This window comes from Coregonus lavaretus (genome assembly GCF_964263955.1).
Source record: "Coregonus lavaretus genome assembly, chromosome: 4".
In the NCBI taxonomy this organism is placed as follows: Eukaryota; Metazoa; Chordata; class Actinopteri; order Salmoniformes; family Salmonidae; genus Coregonus; species Coregonus lavaretus.
In genome coordinates, this window is record NC_139991.1 from 65,948,786 (window position 1) to 65,966,595 (window position 17,810).

General features: G+C 43.5%; 1 protein-coding gene across 1 annotated transcript; it reads right to left on the minus strand.

The window, feature by feature from the left end:
* Positions 1 to 1,308: 1,308 nt before the first annotated feature.
* On the minus strand, positions 1,309 to 11,899 carry LOC311128257 (RING finger protein 122-like). The gene is made up of 6 exons (XM_084160308.1): positions 11,576 to 11,899; positions 8,658 to 8,817; positions 6,479 to 6,524; positions 6,010 to 6,051; positions 5,727 to 5,809; positions 1,309 to 3,925 (listed from the first exon to the last, which is right to left on the minus strand). Exons 2-6 carry the CDS (start codon positions 8,777 to 8,779, stop codon positions 3,811 to 3,813), a joined length of 408 nt encoding a protein of 135 aa, XP_084016434.1. The 5' UTR covers positions 8,780 to 8,817; positions 11,576 to 11,899; the 3' UTR covers positions 1,309 to 3,810.
* Positions 11,900 to 17,810: the final 5,911 nt, after the last annotated feature.

The window sequence follows — 17,810 nt, forward strand, 5'->3', positions numbered from 1 at the left end:
ACCCATTTTCAATGCCCTGGCTGAGGGAAGGAGGTTCTCACCCAAGATTTGACGGTACATGGCCCGTCCATCATCCCTTTGATGTGGTGAAGTTGTCTTGTCCCCTTAGCAGAAAAACACCCTCAAAGCAGAATGTTTCCACCTCCATGTTTGACGGTGGGGATGGTGTTCTTGGGGTCATAGGCAGCATTCCTCCTCCTCCAAACACGGTGAGTTGAGTTGATGCCTAAGAGCTCGATTTTGGTCTCATCTGACCATAACACATTCAACCAGTTCTCCTCTGAATCATTCAGATGTTCATTGGCAAACTTCAGACGGGCCTGTATATGTGCTTTCTTGAGCAGGGGGACCTTGCGGGCGCTGCAGGATTTCAGTCCTTCACGGCGTAGTGTGTTACCAATTGTTTTCTTGGTGACTATGGTCCCAGCTACCTTGAGATCATTGACAAGATCCTCCCGTGTAGTTCTGGGCTGATTCCTCACCGTTCTCATGATCATTGCAACTCCATGAGGTGAGATCTTGCATGGAGCCCCAGGCAGAGGGAGATTGACAGTTCTTTTGTGTTTCTTCCATTTGCGAATAATCGCACCAACTGTTGTCACCTTCTCACCAAGCTGCTTGGCGATGGTCTTGTAGCCCGTTACAGCCTTGTGTAGGTCTACAATCTTGTACCTGACATCCTTGGAGAGCTCTTTGGTCTTGGCCATGGTGGAGCGTTTGGAATCTGATTGATTGCTTCTGTGGACAGGTGTCTTTTTTATACAGGTAACAAACTGAGATTAGGAGCACTCCCTTTAAAAGTGTGCTCCTAATCACAGCTCGTTACCTGTATAAAAGACAACTGGGAGCCAGAAATCTTTCTGATTAAGAGGTCAAAGACTTTCCCTCATTAAAAATGCAAATCAATTTATAACATTTTTGACATTGATTTTTTTGTTATTCTGTCTCTCACTGTTCAAATAAACCTACCATTAAAATTATAGACTGATCATTTCTTTGTCAGTGGGCAAACGTACAAAATCAGCAGGGGATCAAATACTTTTTTCCCTCACTGTAGAGATCATAGTTGTGCAGCATGTCCATTGCAACAGATACTGAAGGGCAGTCTGTCAAGTCTGGGTAACACTTTAACACAACATGTTATGGCATGGTCATAACACTGTCATGATCCATTCCGTTATTTTATGGCTGGTTATTTTACCTGGCAAGCAGTTTCCTTTCATTTGAAAGCTTGTTTGTTAAATCCTTTGTTGTAATGAATTCTTTAGTCATGTTTTTTTATATAGTTTAATACACTTTAACACATTTGACATTTTAGTCATTTAGCAGACGCTCTTATCCAGAGCGACTTACAGTTAGTGAGTGCATACATTTTCATACTGGCCCCCCGTGGGAAATGAACCCACAACCCTGGTGTTGCAAGCGCCATGCTCTACCAACTGAGCTATAGGGGACACTGTCGAAGCAGTATGACCGTCCTACGCCTCTTTACTTGGACTAAGAAAATACAATTGACACGCAAGCATTGTGACCATCATAATCATAAGCCAGGTAGGCCTATCACATACATGCCCTTATATCAGTCAAAAAGAGTGCCTTGTCCTGCTCCTGAAATCTTCTCATGCATTCATCCCAGTCATCAGCAACAGAGCATTGGGGTAGGTGCGTGTCTGACATCAATGTGTGCACAATTGCAATGGTAATTTAATATGGTCAATTTCAAAACATTTTATATAACGTTGACACATAGGCTATGGTGTAATGGAATGTTTTGTCTTCTGTGGTAGGGTCTGTGGGTTTTGACACTCATGTAGGTGTCATAACCAGCCATAAAATAACACTATATATCACAACAGGTCTAAATATGTGTCATAACGTGTTATGACCCTGGGTGTCAAGTAAAGTGTTACCTAAGTCGGTATATTCCATCATTGTTATGTGAGGAGTGAAGCTCCTGTAGTCAACTTCATCAATACTCTTTTATTTAATTTGTTTTAGTTTCAGAGGATCATATTACTGAGCCTATTGACTTATAGCTTGAGTTTTGTTTGTTGCTTAACACCCAGGAATTAGGTAATCGCTTGATGACCATGGTAGAAAGGACCGAGCCATCCATATTGAGACATCTATTTTTAATCAAGGGTTGGGCTTAGGAGTGAGGTTAAGAGTAAAGGTTAGGCCAAATAGTTAAAATCGTTGCGTTTGAAAAGTGCTGTGCTTCTGTCCTCTTCAGCACGGTCAGAAAGTGATGTCCGCCCCAGGCCCACATCTCTCTGCTGTCCTGCTGTAGCCTTCCTCAAGACTTGGGCTGTGTCTGAAATGACATTCTATTTTTACTGCACTATAGAAATAGGGTGCCGTTTTGGACACAGTCATCATACTTATTGATTTCTGGTGCGTAGTGTTCTAACCTAAAAACCCAGGAATGAATCAGATGACTCATACACACATTGCTAGGCTACCATCTGTGCATCAATGGGCCTATCCTCTGGTGGGAAAGTACGATTCACTATCTGGTCATGGTAGAGAGGATGGAAGAAAAGCACTTTCTAATCACAAATATGATTTTAACCCCTAACAGATTTGTTTGTCAGTTCTGACGATATTGTTGCTTTTGTTCGCTTTGCGATTGTCAATTCAAGAAAAGAGACTTCTTCGTTCACACACCACAAACACGGTTGGACATAGATCAAAACAGACACATAGTATCTTCTCATATTTACAAAAGCAGATATTGTACAAATGGGGACTGTTTACTTCGCTATTGGGCGGTGCCTGTGCTTCAGTGCATGTTACCACACAGAAAGGAATGGTTCCAAGTCTCCCTTTACTTTAAATATAATTAACTGGAAAGGCTTGTTTGGCAAATCTATAAGGTAATACTGGTCAGGATAAATACATTGTAGTTGTTGGTCCCTCCTACAGTTCATAACAGGAGTGTGTGTCACACCCACTTAATATAAGCAGGATGCACAGACACATGGCATAGTCGGAAGAAAACGTGTTCTACATCATATATTTCTATCGGGGCGTTCAGCAATGCAGCCCTTGAGTTATCTCAAGTACTCTCTTCACAGGTAGCCCCTCTTCCAGACTGACTAAGGGTTGAGATTGGAGTTTTAGTCCCAGAGTTTGTGGCTTTGTGAATCCTTTCTTCATGAAGAAGTCTGTTCAAAAGTGGGCACGCTGGTGGAGTGAGCACTGTAGAGGCTTGGGCAGTCAGTCAGTATATGACTGATTCTACCTGATACGGTGTAGTATGACATACTAAAGTACCCATAATGATGATAGTTTGGTGGGTGCTTATATTTGTCCTATTTCATGTGTTTTTTGCATATCCCAACTCTCCCTGAGACACCCTCAGAGAGTGGGGTCACATCCAGGGTCTGCCATTAAAAAAGTGCCTTTCTCAATGGCACGTCGACAGATTTACACCTTGTCGGCACGGGGATTCAAACAAGCAACCTGTCCCAACACTCTAACTGGTAGGCTACCTGCCGCCCCTGTGTCCCATCTCCTTATCAATAAATGAGGGTGTGAAGTCTGAAGCTTTCCCAATAGTTATGGTGTCATGTGGTTTCGTCACTGGTCCCAAAGAACAGACTGTCCCGTCATTTTGCTTCAACGACGTATAGTCCGTCCCGGGACCCCTAAACCAGTCTGTTCCGTCGTACCACCATATCAACATCCTACACCAGTCCGTTCCAGCTGTATCGTCATTGCAACCCGCTACACCAGTCCGTTCCAGCTGTATATTCATAGCAAACCCGCTATACCAGTCCTTTCCAGCTGTATCGCTATAGCAACCTGCTACACCAGTTCGTCCAGCAGTGTGCCCAGACTGTGGCGTTGTTCAGGTGGCCCAGCGATGTGCTTGTTACACATGGGACACACACAGCGCACCTCCAGCCACTTCACCAGGCACCTGCAGGGCCAAGCAACAAGTCAGTATAACACAGACATATACAGTGCCTTCGGAAAGTATTCAGACCCCTTGACTTCTACCACATTTTGTTACGTTACGTCGTTATTTTAAAATTGATTAAATAGTTTTTTCCCCTCATCAGTCTACACACAATACCCCATAATGACAAAGCAAAAACAGGTTTTTAGAAATGTTTGCTAATTTATTTATTTTTAAAAATAAAAAACGGAAATATCACATTTACATAAGTATTCAGACCCTTTGGCAGCAATTACAGCCTCGGGTCTTCTTGGGTATGACGCTACAAGCTTGGCACACCTGTATTTGGGGAGTTTCTCCCATTCTTCTCTGCAGATCCTCTCAAGCTCTGTCAGGTTGGATGGGGAGCGTTGCTGCACAGCTATTTTCAGGTCTCCCCAGAGATGTTAGATTGGGTTCAAGTCTGGACTCTGGCTGGGCCACTCAAGGACATTCAGAGACTTGTCCTGAAGCCACTCCTGCAATGTCTTGGCTGTGTGCTTAGGGTCGTTGTCCTGTTGGAAGGTGAACCTTCACCCCAGTCTGAGGTCCTGAGCACTCTGGAGCAGGTTTTCATCAAGGATCTCTCTGTACTTTGCTCCGTTCATCTTTGCCTCGATCCTGACTAGTCTCCCAGTCCCTGCCGCTGAAAAACATCCCCACAGCATGATGCTGCCACCACCATGCTTCACCGTAGGGATGGTGCCAGGTTTCCTACAGACGTGACGCTTGGCATTCAGGCCAAAGAGTTACATCTTGGTTTCATCAGACCAAAGAATCTTGTTTCTCATGGTCTGAGAGTCTATAGGTGCCTTTTGGCAAACTCCAAGCGGGCTTTCATGTGCCTTTTACTTCCGTCTGGCCACTCTACCATAAAGGCTTGATTGGTGGAGTACTGCAGAGATAGTTGTCCTTCTGGAAGGTTCTCCCATCTCCACAGAGGAACTCTAGAGCTCTGTCAGAGTGACCATCGGGTTCCTGGTCACCTCCCTGAGCAAGGCCCTTCTCCCCCGATTGCTCAGTTTGGCCGGGCAGGAAGCTCTAGGAAGAGTATTGGTGGTTCCAAACTTCTTCCATTTAAGAATGATGGAGGCCACTGTGTTCTTGGGGACCTTCAATGCTGCAGACATTTTTTGGTACCCTTCCCCAGATCGGTGCCTCAACACAATCCTGTCTCGGAGCTCTACTCTAATTCCTTCGACCTCATGGCTTGGTTTTTGCTCTGACATGCACTGTCAACTGTGGGACCTTATATAGACAGTTGTGTGCCTTTCCAAATCAATTGAATTTACCACAGGTGGACTCCAATCAAGTTGCAGAAACATCTCAAGGATGATCAATGGAAACAGGATGCACCTGAGCTTAATTTAGAGTTCATAGCAAAGGGTCTGAATACTTATATAAATATGGTATTTCTGTTTTTAATTTTTTATAAATTTGCTAAAAAATCTAAAAGCTTGTTTTCGCTTTGTCATTATGGGGTATTGTGTGTAGATTGCTGAGGAACATTATTTTATTTAATCCATTTTAGAATAAGGCTGTAACGTAACAAAATGTGGAAAAAGTAAGTCAAGGGGCCTGAATACTTTCCGAAGGCACTGTATGTACACATGCAAGCACACACGCATGTACAGATACACATGCACGCACGCACATACACTCACAGACAGCACCTCTAGCAATTTCACCAGGCACCTGCAGGACAAGCAACACCTCAGTAACACACACGCACACACTGGCACATCATTTCCATCTGCTTGGTGTGAGGTGAAGTGACACTTGCCTCCGGTGAAAGGCATGTTGGCATGGCAACACTCCTAGCTCATCTTTTACTCTGAAGTCCTCCAAGCACACCGCACATGTCTGCTGCGATTGAGAGAAGGGGAGGGAGCACAATGGGGAGAGAGAGAGATAAACCAGGGGATAAGGAGAGAGAGAGAAAAGAGAGAGCGAGAGAGAGGAGGGTAGGGAGACAGCGATGGGGAGTAAAATAGTAAAAAGAGTCAGTACTAAAGAGGCATAATGAAAAGATGAAAAAACTGAACTAATCATGTGACAGAACTAACCCCGTGTAGATTCAGTTTCTTTGTATCCCCTTTGAACACCACCTGTGAAAAAGCATAATTGATTAGAGCTAGAATTGCGAGACAGACATTGAATGAAACACATTTTCAATTCAAAAGATGAAGGGATGTTTGATGACTAAAATATCATTTGGATGTTTCTGCACTCATCACTAGGGGGCCTAAGACACTGTGAGGATTGAGATGGCGTTCCAGGCTGTCTTCATTGCAGTTACAATAGATTTCTCTAATGTATTTCTGAGATGTTAAGGACTTCACCAGGCGCTTCTGATAATCTACACAGCACGACTGCACTAGAGGTGACATGGAATGTACCCGGAGTTTGTACGCAAAGATGTGATGACGTAACTGTGTTATACATGCAATGTGCTGAACATGACTGACTTACAGAAGACACTGTGCAGTAATGTGACATCCTATAGCTGTGTGGTGTTGTTGTGATGTGGCTTACCGCTTTGTATCCAAACCTTTCTCGTTGGGCCTGGTGCCTGAGTTTACTGGGAGAGAAGAGAAAGAGAGGAGATACTTTTAGTCCAACTGAGTGAGAATACGTACAGACAGACAGACACACACACAGACATAGACATCAGCTGTCTGAATCAACCTGTTTGAGTGACATCCGCTGACACTGGCAGCTTCCAACCAGAGCAATATACACAGAGATAGTCATGATGATATTTCAGTTTTCAAATGTTACTTTAACAGGGATAATTAATTCTGTCTACAAATGACCATGTACGGTACCACGTTTTCATCCAACAGATACATCTTAGTAAAGAGGCACGCGCTCACTGTGCCCAGTCAGTTTCAATGGGCCCCCTTTCCTCTCCTCTCCGCTCTGCCACTGTGAAAGGACCACATTGTGGAGCAGAGAGGCTCATACCCTGGACACAGTGCTGTGTTGTTCACACAGAACACTATCCCACTCCATTAAGGCTCAAGAGCTCTTCAGATACCAGAGCAGTTTCCAGCTACCACTGTCATATATCCTCTTTGTCACAACACACCACAACACAACACAACAGAAACACAACACACCACAACACAACACACTTTTAGTTCCAGCCTGGGGCTGCTGTCTGAAGCCTTAAATAGACTCAGGGACAAACCATGCTGATAAGCATCTGCAACTGATTGTTTGAGTTAGGAAGTACTTAAGGACAGAGGAAACATGAGGAGGGGGTCAGAAGGGGGTGAGAATGGTGTCTCCCATAACAACAATAGCCTGGACCCGATTCTGAGGACCTTTTTAGAGAAGCCTTAGTCACAGTAACAGTAATAACAGTCTCTCTCACAAATACACACACGTCCGTAGATGTATTCTCATAACTCAGGACCCACCTCTTACAGTGCCTTCAGAAAGTATTCACACCCCATGACTTTTTCTACATTTTGTTACAGCCTGAATTTTAAATAGTTTAAATTGAGATTTCTGGTCACTGGCCTTGTGTTTTAGGTTACTGTCCTGCTGAAAGGTGAACTAATCTCCCAGTCTCTGGTGGAATTCAAACTGAACCAGGTTTTCCTCTAGGATTTTGCCTGTGCTTAGTTCCATTCCATTTATTTTCTATCCTGAAAAACTCTCCAGTACAAGCATACCCATAACATGATGCAACCACCACTACACTCTTAGAAAAAAGGGTTCCAAAAGACAGAATGATAGAATGATGAATAGATAGAGAGACTGAACAAAAATATAAATGCAACATGTAAAGTGTTGGTCCCATGTTTCATGAGCTGAAATAAAGGATCACAGACATTTTCCATATGCACAAAAGCTTTTTTCTCTCAAATGTTGTGCACACATTTGTTTACATACCTGTTAGTGAGCATTTCTCCTTTGCCAGGTGTGGCATATCAAGAAGCTGATTAAACAGCATAATCATTACACAGTTGCACCTTGTGCTGGCGACAAAAAAAGGCCATTCTAAAATGGTCAATTTTGTCACAACACAATGCCACAGATGTCTCAAGTTTTGAGGAAGCGTTCAATTGGCATGCTGACTGCAGGAATCTCCACCAGAGCTGCTGCCAGAGAACTGAATGTTAATTTCTCTATCATAAGCCGCCTCCAACGTCAGTTAAGAGAATGCAAATTTGCTCTTCACTGATGAATCCTGGTTTCAACTGTACCGGCCAGATGGCAGACAGTGTGTATGGCGTTGTGTGGGCGAGTGGTTTGCTGATGTCAACGTTGTGAACAGAGTGCCCCATGGTGGAGGTGGGATTATGGTATGGGCAGGCATAAGCTATGGACAACAAACACAGCCATTGAAGAGGAGTGGGACAACATTCCACAGGCCACAATCAACAGCTTGATCAACTCTATGCGAAGGAGATGTGTCACGCTGCATGAGGCAAATGGTGGTCACACCAGATACTGACTGGTTTTCTGATCCACGCCCCTACCTTTTTTAAAGTTATCTGTGACCAACAGATGCATATCTGTATTCCCAGTCATGTGAAATCCATAACTTAGGGCCTAATGAATTTATTTCAATTGACTGATTTCCTTATATGAACTGTAATTCAGTAAAATCTTTGAAATTGTTGCATGTTGCGTTTATATATTTTTTCAGTATAGATAGATAGATAGACTGACAGACTGACAGATAGATAGATATGTTTACCTGATGAAGTAGCAGCAGAAGATGAGGCTCAGGACGAAGACGAAGACTCCGGTCCCGAAGATGACCATGTAGATATTGAGAGGAAGGTCCTGGAATGCCACGGTAGACATGACCTCTGACATCTAGCCCCCGACCTGCTGTGACCTCTGATCCTTCACCTCTGACAGTTAAACAGACACACATATACAGTCGTGGTCAAAAGTTTTGAGAATGACACAAATATTAATTTTCACATCATTTAGCAGACGCTCTTATCCAGAGCAACTTACAGTTAGTGAGTGCATACATTATTATAAAAAAAAAAAAAATTCATACTGGCCCCCCGTGGGAATCGAACCCACAACCCTGGCATTGCAAACGCCATGCTCTACATCCCTGCCGGCCATTCCCTCCCCTACCCTGGGCCAATTGTGCGCCGCCCCATGGGTCTCCCGGTCGCGGCCGGCTACGACAGAGCCTGGATTCGAACCAGGATCTCTAGTGGCACAGCTAGCACTGCGATGCAGTGCCTTAGACCACTGCACCACTCGGGAGGTTACAGAGTCTGCTGCCTCAGTTTTTATGATGGCAATTTGCATATTCTCCAGAATGTTATGAAGAGTGATCAGATTAATTGCAATTAATTGCAAAGTCCCTCTTTGCCATGAAAATGAACTTAATCCCCAAAAAACATTTCCACTGCATTTCAGCCCTGCCACAAAAGGACCAGCTGACATCATGTCAGTGATTCTCTCGTTAACACAGGTGAGAGTGTTGACGAGGACAAGGCTGGAGATCACTATTTTTGGAGGATGGCCTGGTGTCAAGAAGGGCAGTGAGACAGACATCAGGGACAGACTGATATTCTGCAAAACGTACAGGGATTGGACTGCTGAGGACTGGGGTAAAGTCATTTTCTCTGATGAATCCCCTTTCCGATTGTTTGGGGCATCTGGAAAAAAGCTTGTCCGGAGAAGACAAGGTGAGCGCTACCATCAGTCCTGTGTCATGCCAACAGTAAAGCATCCTGAGACCATTCATGTGTGGGGTTGCTTCTCAGCCAAGGGAGTGGGCTCACTCACAATTTTGCCTAAGAACACAGCCATGAATAAAGAATGGTACCAACACATCCTCCGAGAGCAACTTCTCCCAACCATCCAAGAAAAGTTTGGTGACGAACAATGCCTTTTCCAGCATGATGGAGCACCTTGCCATAAGGCAAAAGTGATTACTAAGTGGCTCGGGGAACAAAACATCGAAATGTTGGGTCCATGGCCAGGAAACTCCCCAGACCATAATCCCATTGAGAACTTGTGGTCGATCCTCAAGAGGCGGGTGGACAAACAAAAACCCACAAATTCTGACAATCTCCAAGCATTGATTATGCAAGAATCGGCTGCCATCAGTCAGGATGTGGCCCAGAAGTTAATTGTCAGCATGCCAGGGCGGATTGCAGAGGTCTTGAAAAAGAAGGGTCAACACTGCAAATATTGACTCTGCATAAACTTAATGTAATTGTCAATAAAAGCCTTTGACACTTATGGAATGCTTGTAATTATACTTCAGTATACCATAGTAACATCTGACAAAAATATCTAAAAACCCTGAAGCAGCAAACTTTGTGAAGACCAATACTTGTGTCATTCTCAAAACTTTTGACCACGACTGTACACCCTGGAGGGAGACACATTATTATTATTTTTATGTTCATCACAAAAAAAGAAAAGCACATACAGTAGCTATAACACACACAGTAACAGTATGTAACCCAGGCCGTCTCTGTGGGTGGGTCAGGCAACAAGCCCCGGTAAAGCAGGAAGTGATGCAGTCTGGCTGCTGTGCAGCTGGCAGAATGTAGACTCTGAAGGCATAAAGATGCCCATAGACACTGATGAAAGGTCAGTTAGTATCTAATGGAAGGTTAGTAAGGATTGGGGGAGGTAAGATGATCATAGATCTCTGACTGTTGTCTATCTATGGGCTAGTCCTCTGTAAGACTGGACAGCACGAATGCCTCTAGCGGTATTGTCAGGCCTTGGTTCAAGTACAACAACCTACACACACACACATACATACTGCCCTAGGCAAGCCCTTGGCTAAAGACACTGTTTATATGCCTAAGCTCTATTGGTCAAGCGGCACGTGGTCAGCTCATTGGCTGAGAGAACAGAGATCACAGGGGAGGCACTCAGCCATCCTACCCAAATAAGGAAGTGGTTCACTATTAATGTCAATGTTATGCATTACCTCTCAGGCAGTGTATAAAATCCACTTGGGTGTGCACACACACATACTCACATACACACACACACACTGCAGGTTTGTGGTATGTGTCTGTTTGTGTGTGTCTGCGCACTCGGATGAGCAGATGTTGGTGTGGGTCACTGTTGGTAGAGAAACTAGATATGAGACCGTGATTTGGAAACACTTCATCCACTTTCTTTCCTAAGAGTATCTGAATGAATATATATATTGGTGTGTGTAATATAAAGGAGAGAATCATTCTGAAGAAAGTTTACTCTTGTCGCAAAACTTGCCATAAACGCACTTGGATATCAATAACTGTCTTCGCACAAAAGTGAAGTTATGCACACTGCACATTCACAGTGACGTCAAGTCACCAAGGGACAATGACATGATACCATCACGATGATCATAGCCTATAATGTATTTATCAACGGAGGATATGTATCGTCGACTTTCCAATGTATTAGAAAATATTCTATATAGTGAATCCAAGTAATCATTGTGTTATGCGCTCAAATTGCGCATTATCATCCAGTTTCTCATTTAAAAAAGTATAATAATGGTGTCAGCTCATACATTTTCTTCTTGCATGACCATCAAAACAATGCAATATCACGCAGCGATTAAGTGAATCTTTTGGAAAACAAGAAACATTCAGAGATACAAATGTGTCCTTATGCGTAAATGCTTACCGTTATAACGGATAAGGCGCATGAATAGCGCAGACTTTCCCTCGATGGTAGAACATTTTTATTCTTCATCAACAACACTGGATCGTCGTGTCTGGCTGCTCCGGCAGCGCGTCACATCTCACGTCTGGACTATTCTCTCTCTGTCTTTGTCTCTCTCTCTCTCTCTCTCTCTCTCTGGCCCTTCTTTTCCAATGTCCAACCCCAAACAGACATAAACAATAAAAAATGTTCCCACTGGGCAACAACTGAACGAATCAACATTGTTTCCACGTCATTTCAAGATTTGCAACAATGTAAGGGAATTTCGTGTTTTTTCCACCCAAACTTTGACCTAAATCATTTACAGATTTGTTTTGGTTGATTTCTCGTTCAATTCACGTTAGTTGACAACTCAAGTAACTAAACGTTGAACTTACGTCTGTGCCCAGTGGCTTGCCATGAGATATATATGTGAGGAAAAAAAGACTACGAAAAAAAGTTGACAGGCAGATGCAAAATGAGTGATCGTGTATCGTATCTTACCGCATCTGTGCCGGGTTGCATCTGTAGACAATTTTGCTTGTGGATTCTACATCAGTCGTTATTATCCTAAGGACACATCATTACCGTTACAGCTACAATTCCTGCTAATGTTGATGAATGCGACGATTGGAAACAATTCTTTTTCTCGCCTCCTCTCTCCACCCCCGCCCTTTCATAATGAGTGAGACGCGGGAAGCGCGTACACATCTGAGACAGAGCTTGAAGTTCAGACTGCTTTATTTTCAGTGTGTTGCTAAGCTGATGTTATACATTACGATAGACTTGTATATTGGGCATATGAATTTACCTATAAAACAGATACCATTTTATACTGTACTACAACATTTTACACTAGGTGAAAAAGTTCTCACCAGTGGACAGTGTTTCATCATCTCACACAGTGGCTGTATTATGTACCAATCTCTGTACCAATCTCATGAACCATCTAAGAACTTGAACCACCATGAAGACCAAACACTGCTGTCAAGTCCCAACTATGTATATGAGCAGGAAATGACCCATGACCTTGTACTACTGTCTGCTACATGTCAGAAAGAGGAACCCAAATATCCCCTACAACATCTAAAACTTTCATCAGGATGTTTGTGATTTGCCAGTTTGGTTCCTGCATGGCTGAATGTTTTAGCCCTGTGGTTCCAAGACTGTTCTGTGCTGTTGAGCTGACCTACAAAGTCAACCAAAACAGACTTATGTGTCTGGAATCTAAAGCCGTGGCCCTGACCTTATAAAGGAGTGGTGTCCTATATTATAGGATTTTGCTCCAGCCCAAGCAGCAGCACACCTGTTTCAACATATCATACCATATTCTTCAATCAAGACTTCAGTTGAATCAGGTGTGTTATTTACTGCTTGGCACCTATGTTTTTTCTAAATGAAGAGCAAAGAGCCTGCAAAGTGATATACCCTTTACAATCCATCACATGGCAAAATAAGACCATGGCACCAGTGAACATATCTCACATACATTCAAGGCCTGATGGGGGATGGATGAAGACAAGTGGCTTTCAACCACCGTAGCAACTGGGGGAAGCTTGTGGTTGATTGCTATGCAGCCGAATGATGATGATGAGTCTACATGACCTTGGAGCCAATAATAACCATATGGCAATTATGGCAACTGTGTTCATTCTATACAACACAAATTGCCTCTAAACATGCTCAGCTTTTAGTCTGGGATAAAGCTGCATCCATCCAATACAAGCCTAATCATGGACAATAGAGCCATACACATAGACAATAGAGTCCTACACACATTGTGTGTAGTGGTGATGTCAGCACAGTGATCAAGTTTCATCCTATGACAGGAAGTGTGAAATGTGGATGGAGAAAATCAGACAAAGATCTGCCATGTCTGTTTCCTCTGATCAGGATATAAAAAATTATGACAGCAGCACAATATAGCTCAACTCCGCCACATCTGGATGTCACTTTGTTGTGACCAGGGCCACATCTGGATGTCACTTTGTTGTGACCAGGGCCACATCTGGATGTCACTTTGTTGTGACCAGGGCCACATCTGGATGTCACTTTGTTGTGACCAGGGCCACATCTGGATGTCACTTTGTTGTGACCAGGGCCACATCTGGATGTCACTTTGTTGTGACCAGGGCCACATCTGGATGTCACTTTGCAGGGTTGTGACCAGGGCCGGTCCTGGCCATTCTACTAACATCCTAGGCCAGACAAAAAAATTGCCACCCCTACTACATTAGTCCCAGTAAGCAAAATTACATTGAAAATATGTTTAGGTTCTGAATGAAAGGTGAAAATAAGTATTTTCCAGATGTTGAAAATACGTATTTTCCGGACGTTGAAATCAGGTTAATTTTTGGTTCTGAATTAAAGTTGAAAAAACATTATTTATAGACATCTATGTTTGGGCCAAATCAAGGCTGGTCTTGACTGGACAAAATCTGAACTAAACATAGACATCTGCACCAAAGAAAGACGTCCTGTCTGGACAGGACCAAAATAATATATCCAAAAGGCGTCAGCGTCGGTCCGTGCTTACTGAAGTATAGCCTACAGTGTCACCTGAAATTTAATTTTAGGAATGCCCATCTATATGGTAGGTCTATCGTTGGTCGGACAGGACCAAAAAAAGACGTAGACGTCGGTCCTTGCTTACTGGGGTGTAGCCTACCATGTAGGCCAGCAATGGAATTTTATGAATGCCCATCCATGTGGTAGGCCCATGTTTTAGCCCTGTGGTTCCAAGACTGTTCTGTGCTGTTGAGCTGACCTACAAAGTCAACCAAAACAGACTTATGTGTCTAGAATCTAAAGCCGTGGCCCTGACCTTATAAAGGAGTGGTGTCCTATATTATAGGATTTTGCTCCAGCCCAAGCAGCAGCACACCTGTTTCAACATATCATACCATATTCTTCAATCAAGACTTCAGTTGAATCAGGTGTGTTATTTACTGCTTGGCACCTATGTTTTTTCTAAATGAAGAGCAAAGAGCCTGCAAAGTGATATACCCTTTACAATCCATCACATGGCAAAATAAGACCATGGCACCAGTGAACATATCTCACATACATTCAAGGCCTGATGGGGGATGGATGAAGACAAGTGGCTTTCAACCACCGTAGCAACTGGGGGAAGCTTGTGGTTGATTGCTATGCAGCCGAATGATGATGATGAGGCTACATGACCTTGGAGCCAATAATAACCATATGGCAATTATGGCAACTGTGTTCATTCTATACAACACAAATTGCCTCTAAACATGCTCAGCTTTTAGTCTGGGATAAAGCTGCATCCATCCAATACAAGCCTAATCATGTACAATAGAGCCATACACATAGACAATAGAGTCCTACACACATTGTGTGTAGTGGTGATGTCAGCACAGTGATCAAGTTTCATCCTATGACAGGAAGTATGAATTGTGGATGGAGAAAATCAGACAAAGATCTGCCATGTCTGTTTCCTCTGATCAGGATATAAAAAATTATGACAGCAGCACAATATAGCTCAACTCCGCCACATCTGGATGTCACTTTGTTGTGACCAGGGCCACATCTGGATGTCACTTTGTTGTGACCAGGGCCACATCTGGATGTCACTTTGTTGTGACCAGGGCCACATCTGGATGTCACTTTGTTGTGACCAGGGCCACATCTAGATGTCACTTTGTTGTGACCAGGGCCACATCTGGATGTCACTTTGTTGTGACCAGGGCCACATCTGGATGTCACTTTGTTGTGACCAGGGCCACATCTGGATGTCACTTTGTTGTGACCAGGGCCACATCTAGATGTCACTTTGTTGTGACCAGGGCCACATCTGGATGTCACTTTGTTGTGACCAGGGCCACATCTGGATGTCACTTTGTTGTGACCAGGGCCACATCTGGATGTCACTTTGCAGGGTTGTGACCAGGGCCGGTCCTGGCCATTCTACCATCCTAGGCCAGACAAAAAAATTGCCACCCCTACTACATTAGTCCCAGTAAGCAAAATGACATTGAAAAGATGTTTAGGTTCTGAATGAAAGGTGAAAATAAGTATTTTCCAGATGTTGAAAATACGTATTTTCCGGACGTTGAAATCAGGTTAATTTTTGGTTCTGAATTAAAGTTGAAAAAACATTATTTATAGACATCTATGTTTGGGCCAAATCAAGGCTGGTCTTGACTGGACAAAATCTGAACTAGTCTGGACAGAACCAAAGTCTGGACAGAACCAAAATAATATATCCAAATGGCGTCAGCGTCGGTCAGTGCTTACTGAAGTATAGCCTACATTGTCACCTGAAATTTAATTTTAGGAATGCCCATCTACAGTGGGGGAAAAAAGTATTTAGTCAGCCACCAATTGTGCAAGTTCCCCCACTTAAAAAGATGAGAGAGGCCTGTAATTTTCATCATAGGTACACGTCAACTATGACAGACAAATTGAGAGAAAAGAAATCCAGAAAATCACATTGTAGGATTTTTAATGAATTTATTTGCAAATTATGGTGGAAAATAAGTGTTTGGTCACCTACAAACAAGCAAGATTTCTGGCTCTCACAGACCTGTAACTTCTTCTTTAAGAGGCTCCTCTGTCCTCCACTCGTTACCTGTATTAATGGCACCTGTTTGAACTTGTTATCAGTATAAAAGACACCTGTCCACAACCTCAAACAGTCACACTCCAAACTCCACTATGGCCAAGACCAAAGAGCTGTCAAAGGACACCAGAAACACAATTGTAGACCTGCACCAGGCTGGGAAGACTGAATCTGCAATAGGTAAGCAGCTTGGTTTGAAGAAATCAACTGTGGGAGCAATTATTAGGAAATGGAAGACATACAAGACCACTGATAATCTCCCTCGATCTGGGGCTCCACGCAAGATCTTACCCCGTGGGGTCAAAATGATCACAAGAACGGTGAGCAAAAATCCCAGAACCACACGGGGGGACCTAGTGAATGACCTGCAGAGAGCTGGGACCAAAGTAACAAAGCCTACCATCAGTAACACACTACGCCGCCAGGGACTCAAATCCTGCAGTGCCAGACGTGTCCCCCTGCTTAAGCCAGTACATGTCCAGGCCCATCTGAAGTTTGCTAGAGTGCATTTGGATGATCCAGAAGAGGATTGGGAGAATGTCATATGGTCAGATGAAACCAAAATTGAACTTTTTGGTAAAAACTCAACTCGTCGTGTTTGGAGGACAAAGAATGCTGAGTTGCATCCAGAGAACACCATACCTACTGTGAAGCATGGGGGTGGAAACATCATGCTTTGGGGCTGTTTTTCTGCAAAGGGACCAGGACGACTGATCCGTGTAAAGGAAAGAATGAATGGGGCCATGTATCGTGAGATTTTGAGTGAAAACCTCCTTCCATCAGCAAGGGCATTGAAGATGAAACGTGGCTGGGTCTTTCAGCATGACAATGATCCCAAACACACCGCCCGGGCAACAAAGGAGTGGCTTCGTAAGAAGCATTTCAAGGTCCTGGAGTGGCCTAGCCAGTCTCCAGATCTCAACCCCATAGAAAATCTTTGGAGGGAGTTGAAAATCCGTGTTGCCCAGCGACAGCCCCAAGACATTACTGCTCTAGAGGAGATCTGCATGGAGGAATGGGCCAAAATACCAGCAACAGTGTGTGAAAACCTTGAGAAGACTTACAGAAAACATTTTACCTGTGTCATTGCCAACAAAGGGTATATAACAAAGTATTGAGAAACTTTTGTTATTGACCAAATACTTATTTTCACCCATAATTTGCAAATAAATTCATAAAAAATCCTACAATGTGATTTTCTGGATTTTTTTCCCTCATTTTGTCTGTCATAGTTGACGTGTACCTATGATGAAAATTACAGGCCTCTCTCATCTTTTTAAGTGGGAGAACTTGCACAATTGGTGGCTGACTAAATACTTTTTTCCCCCACTGTATATGGTAGGTCTACCGTTGGACGGACAGGACCAAAAAAAGACGTTGACGTCGGTCTGTGCTTACTGGGGTGTAGCCTACCATGTAGACCCATGTAGCTCAGTTGGTAGAGCATGGCGCTTGTAACGCCAGGGTTGTGGGTTCGATTCCCACAGGGGGCCAGTATGAAAAATGTATGCACTCACTAACTGTAAGTCGCTCTGGATAAGAGCGTCTGCTAAATGACTAAAATGTAAAATGTAAAAATGTAGGCCAGCAATGGAATTTTATGAATGCCCATCCATGTGGTAGGCCCACCAT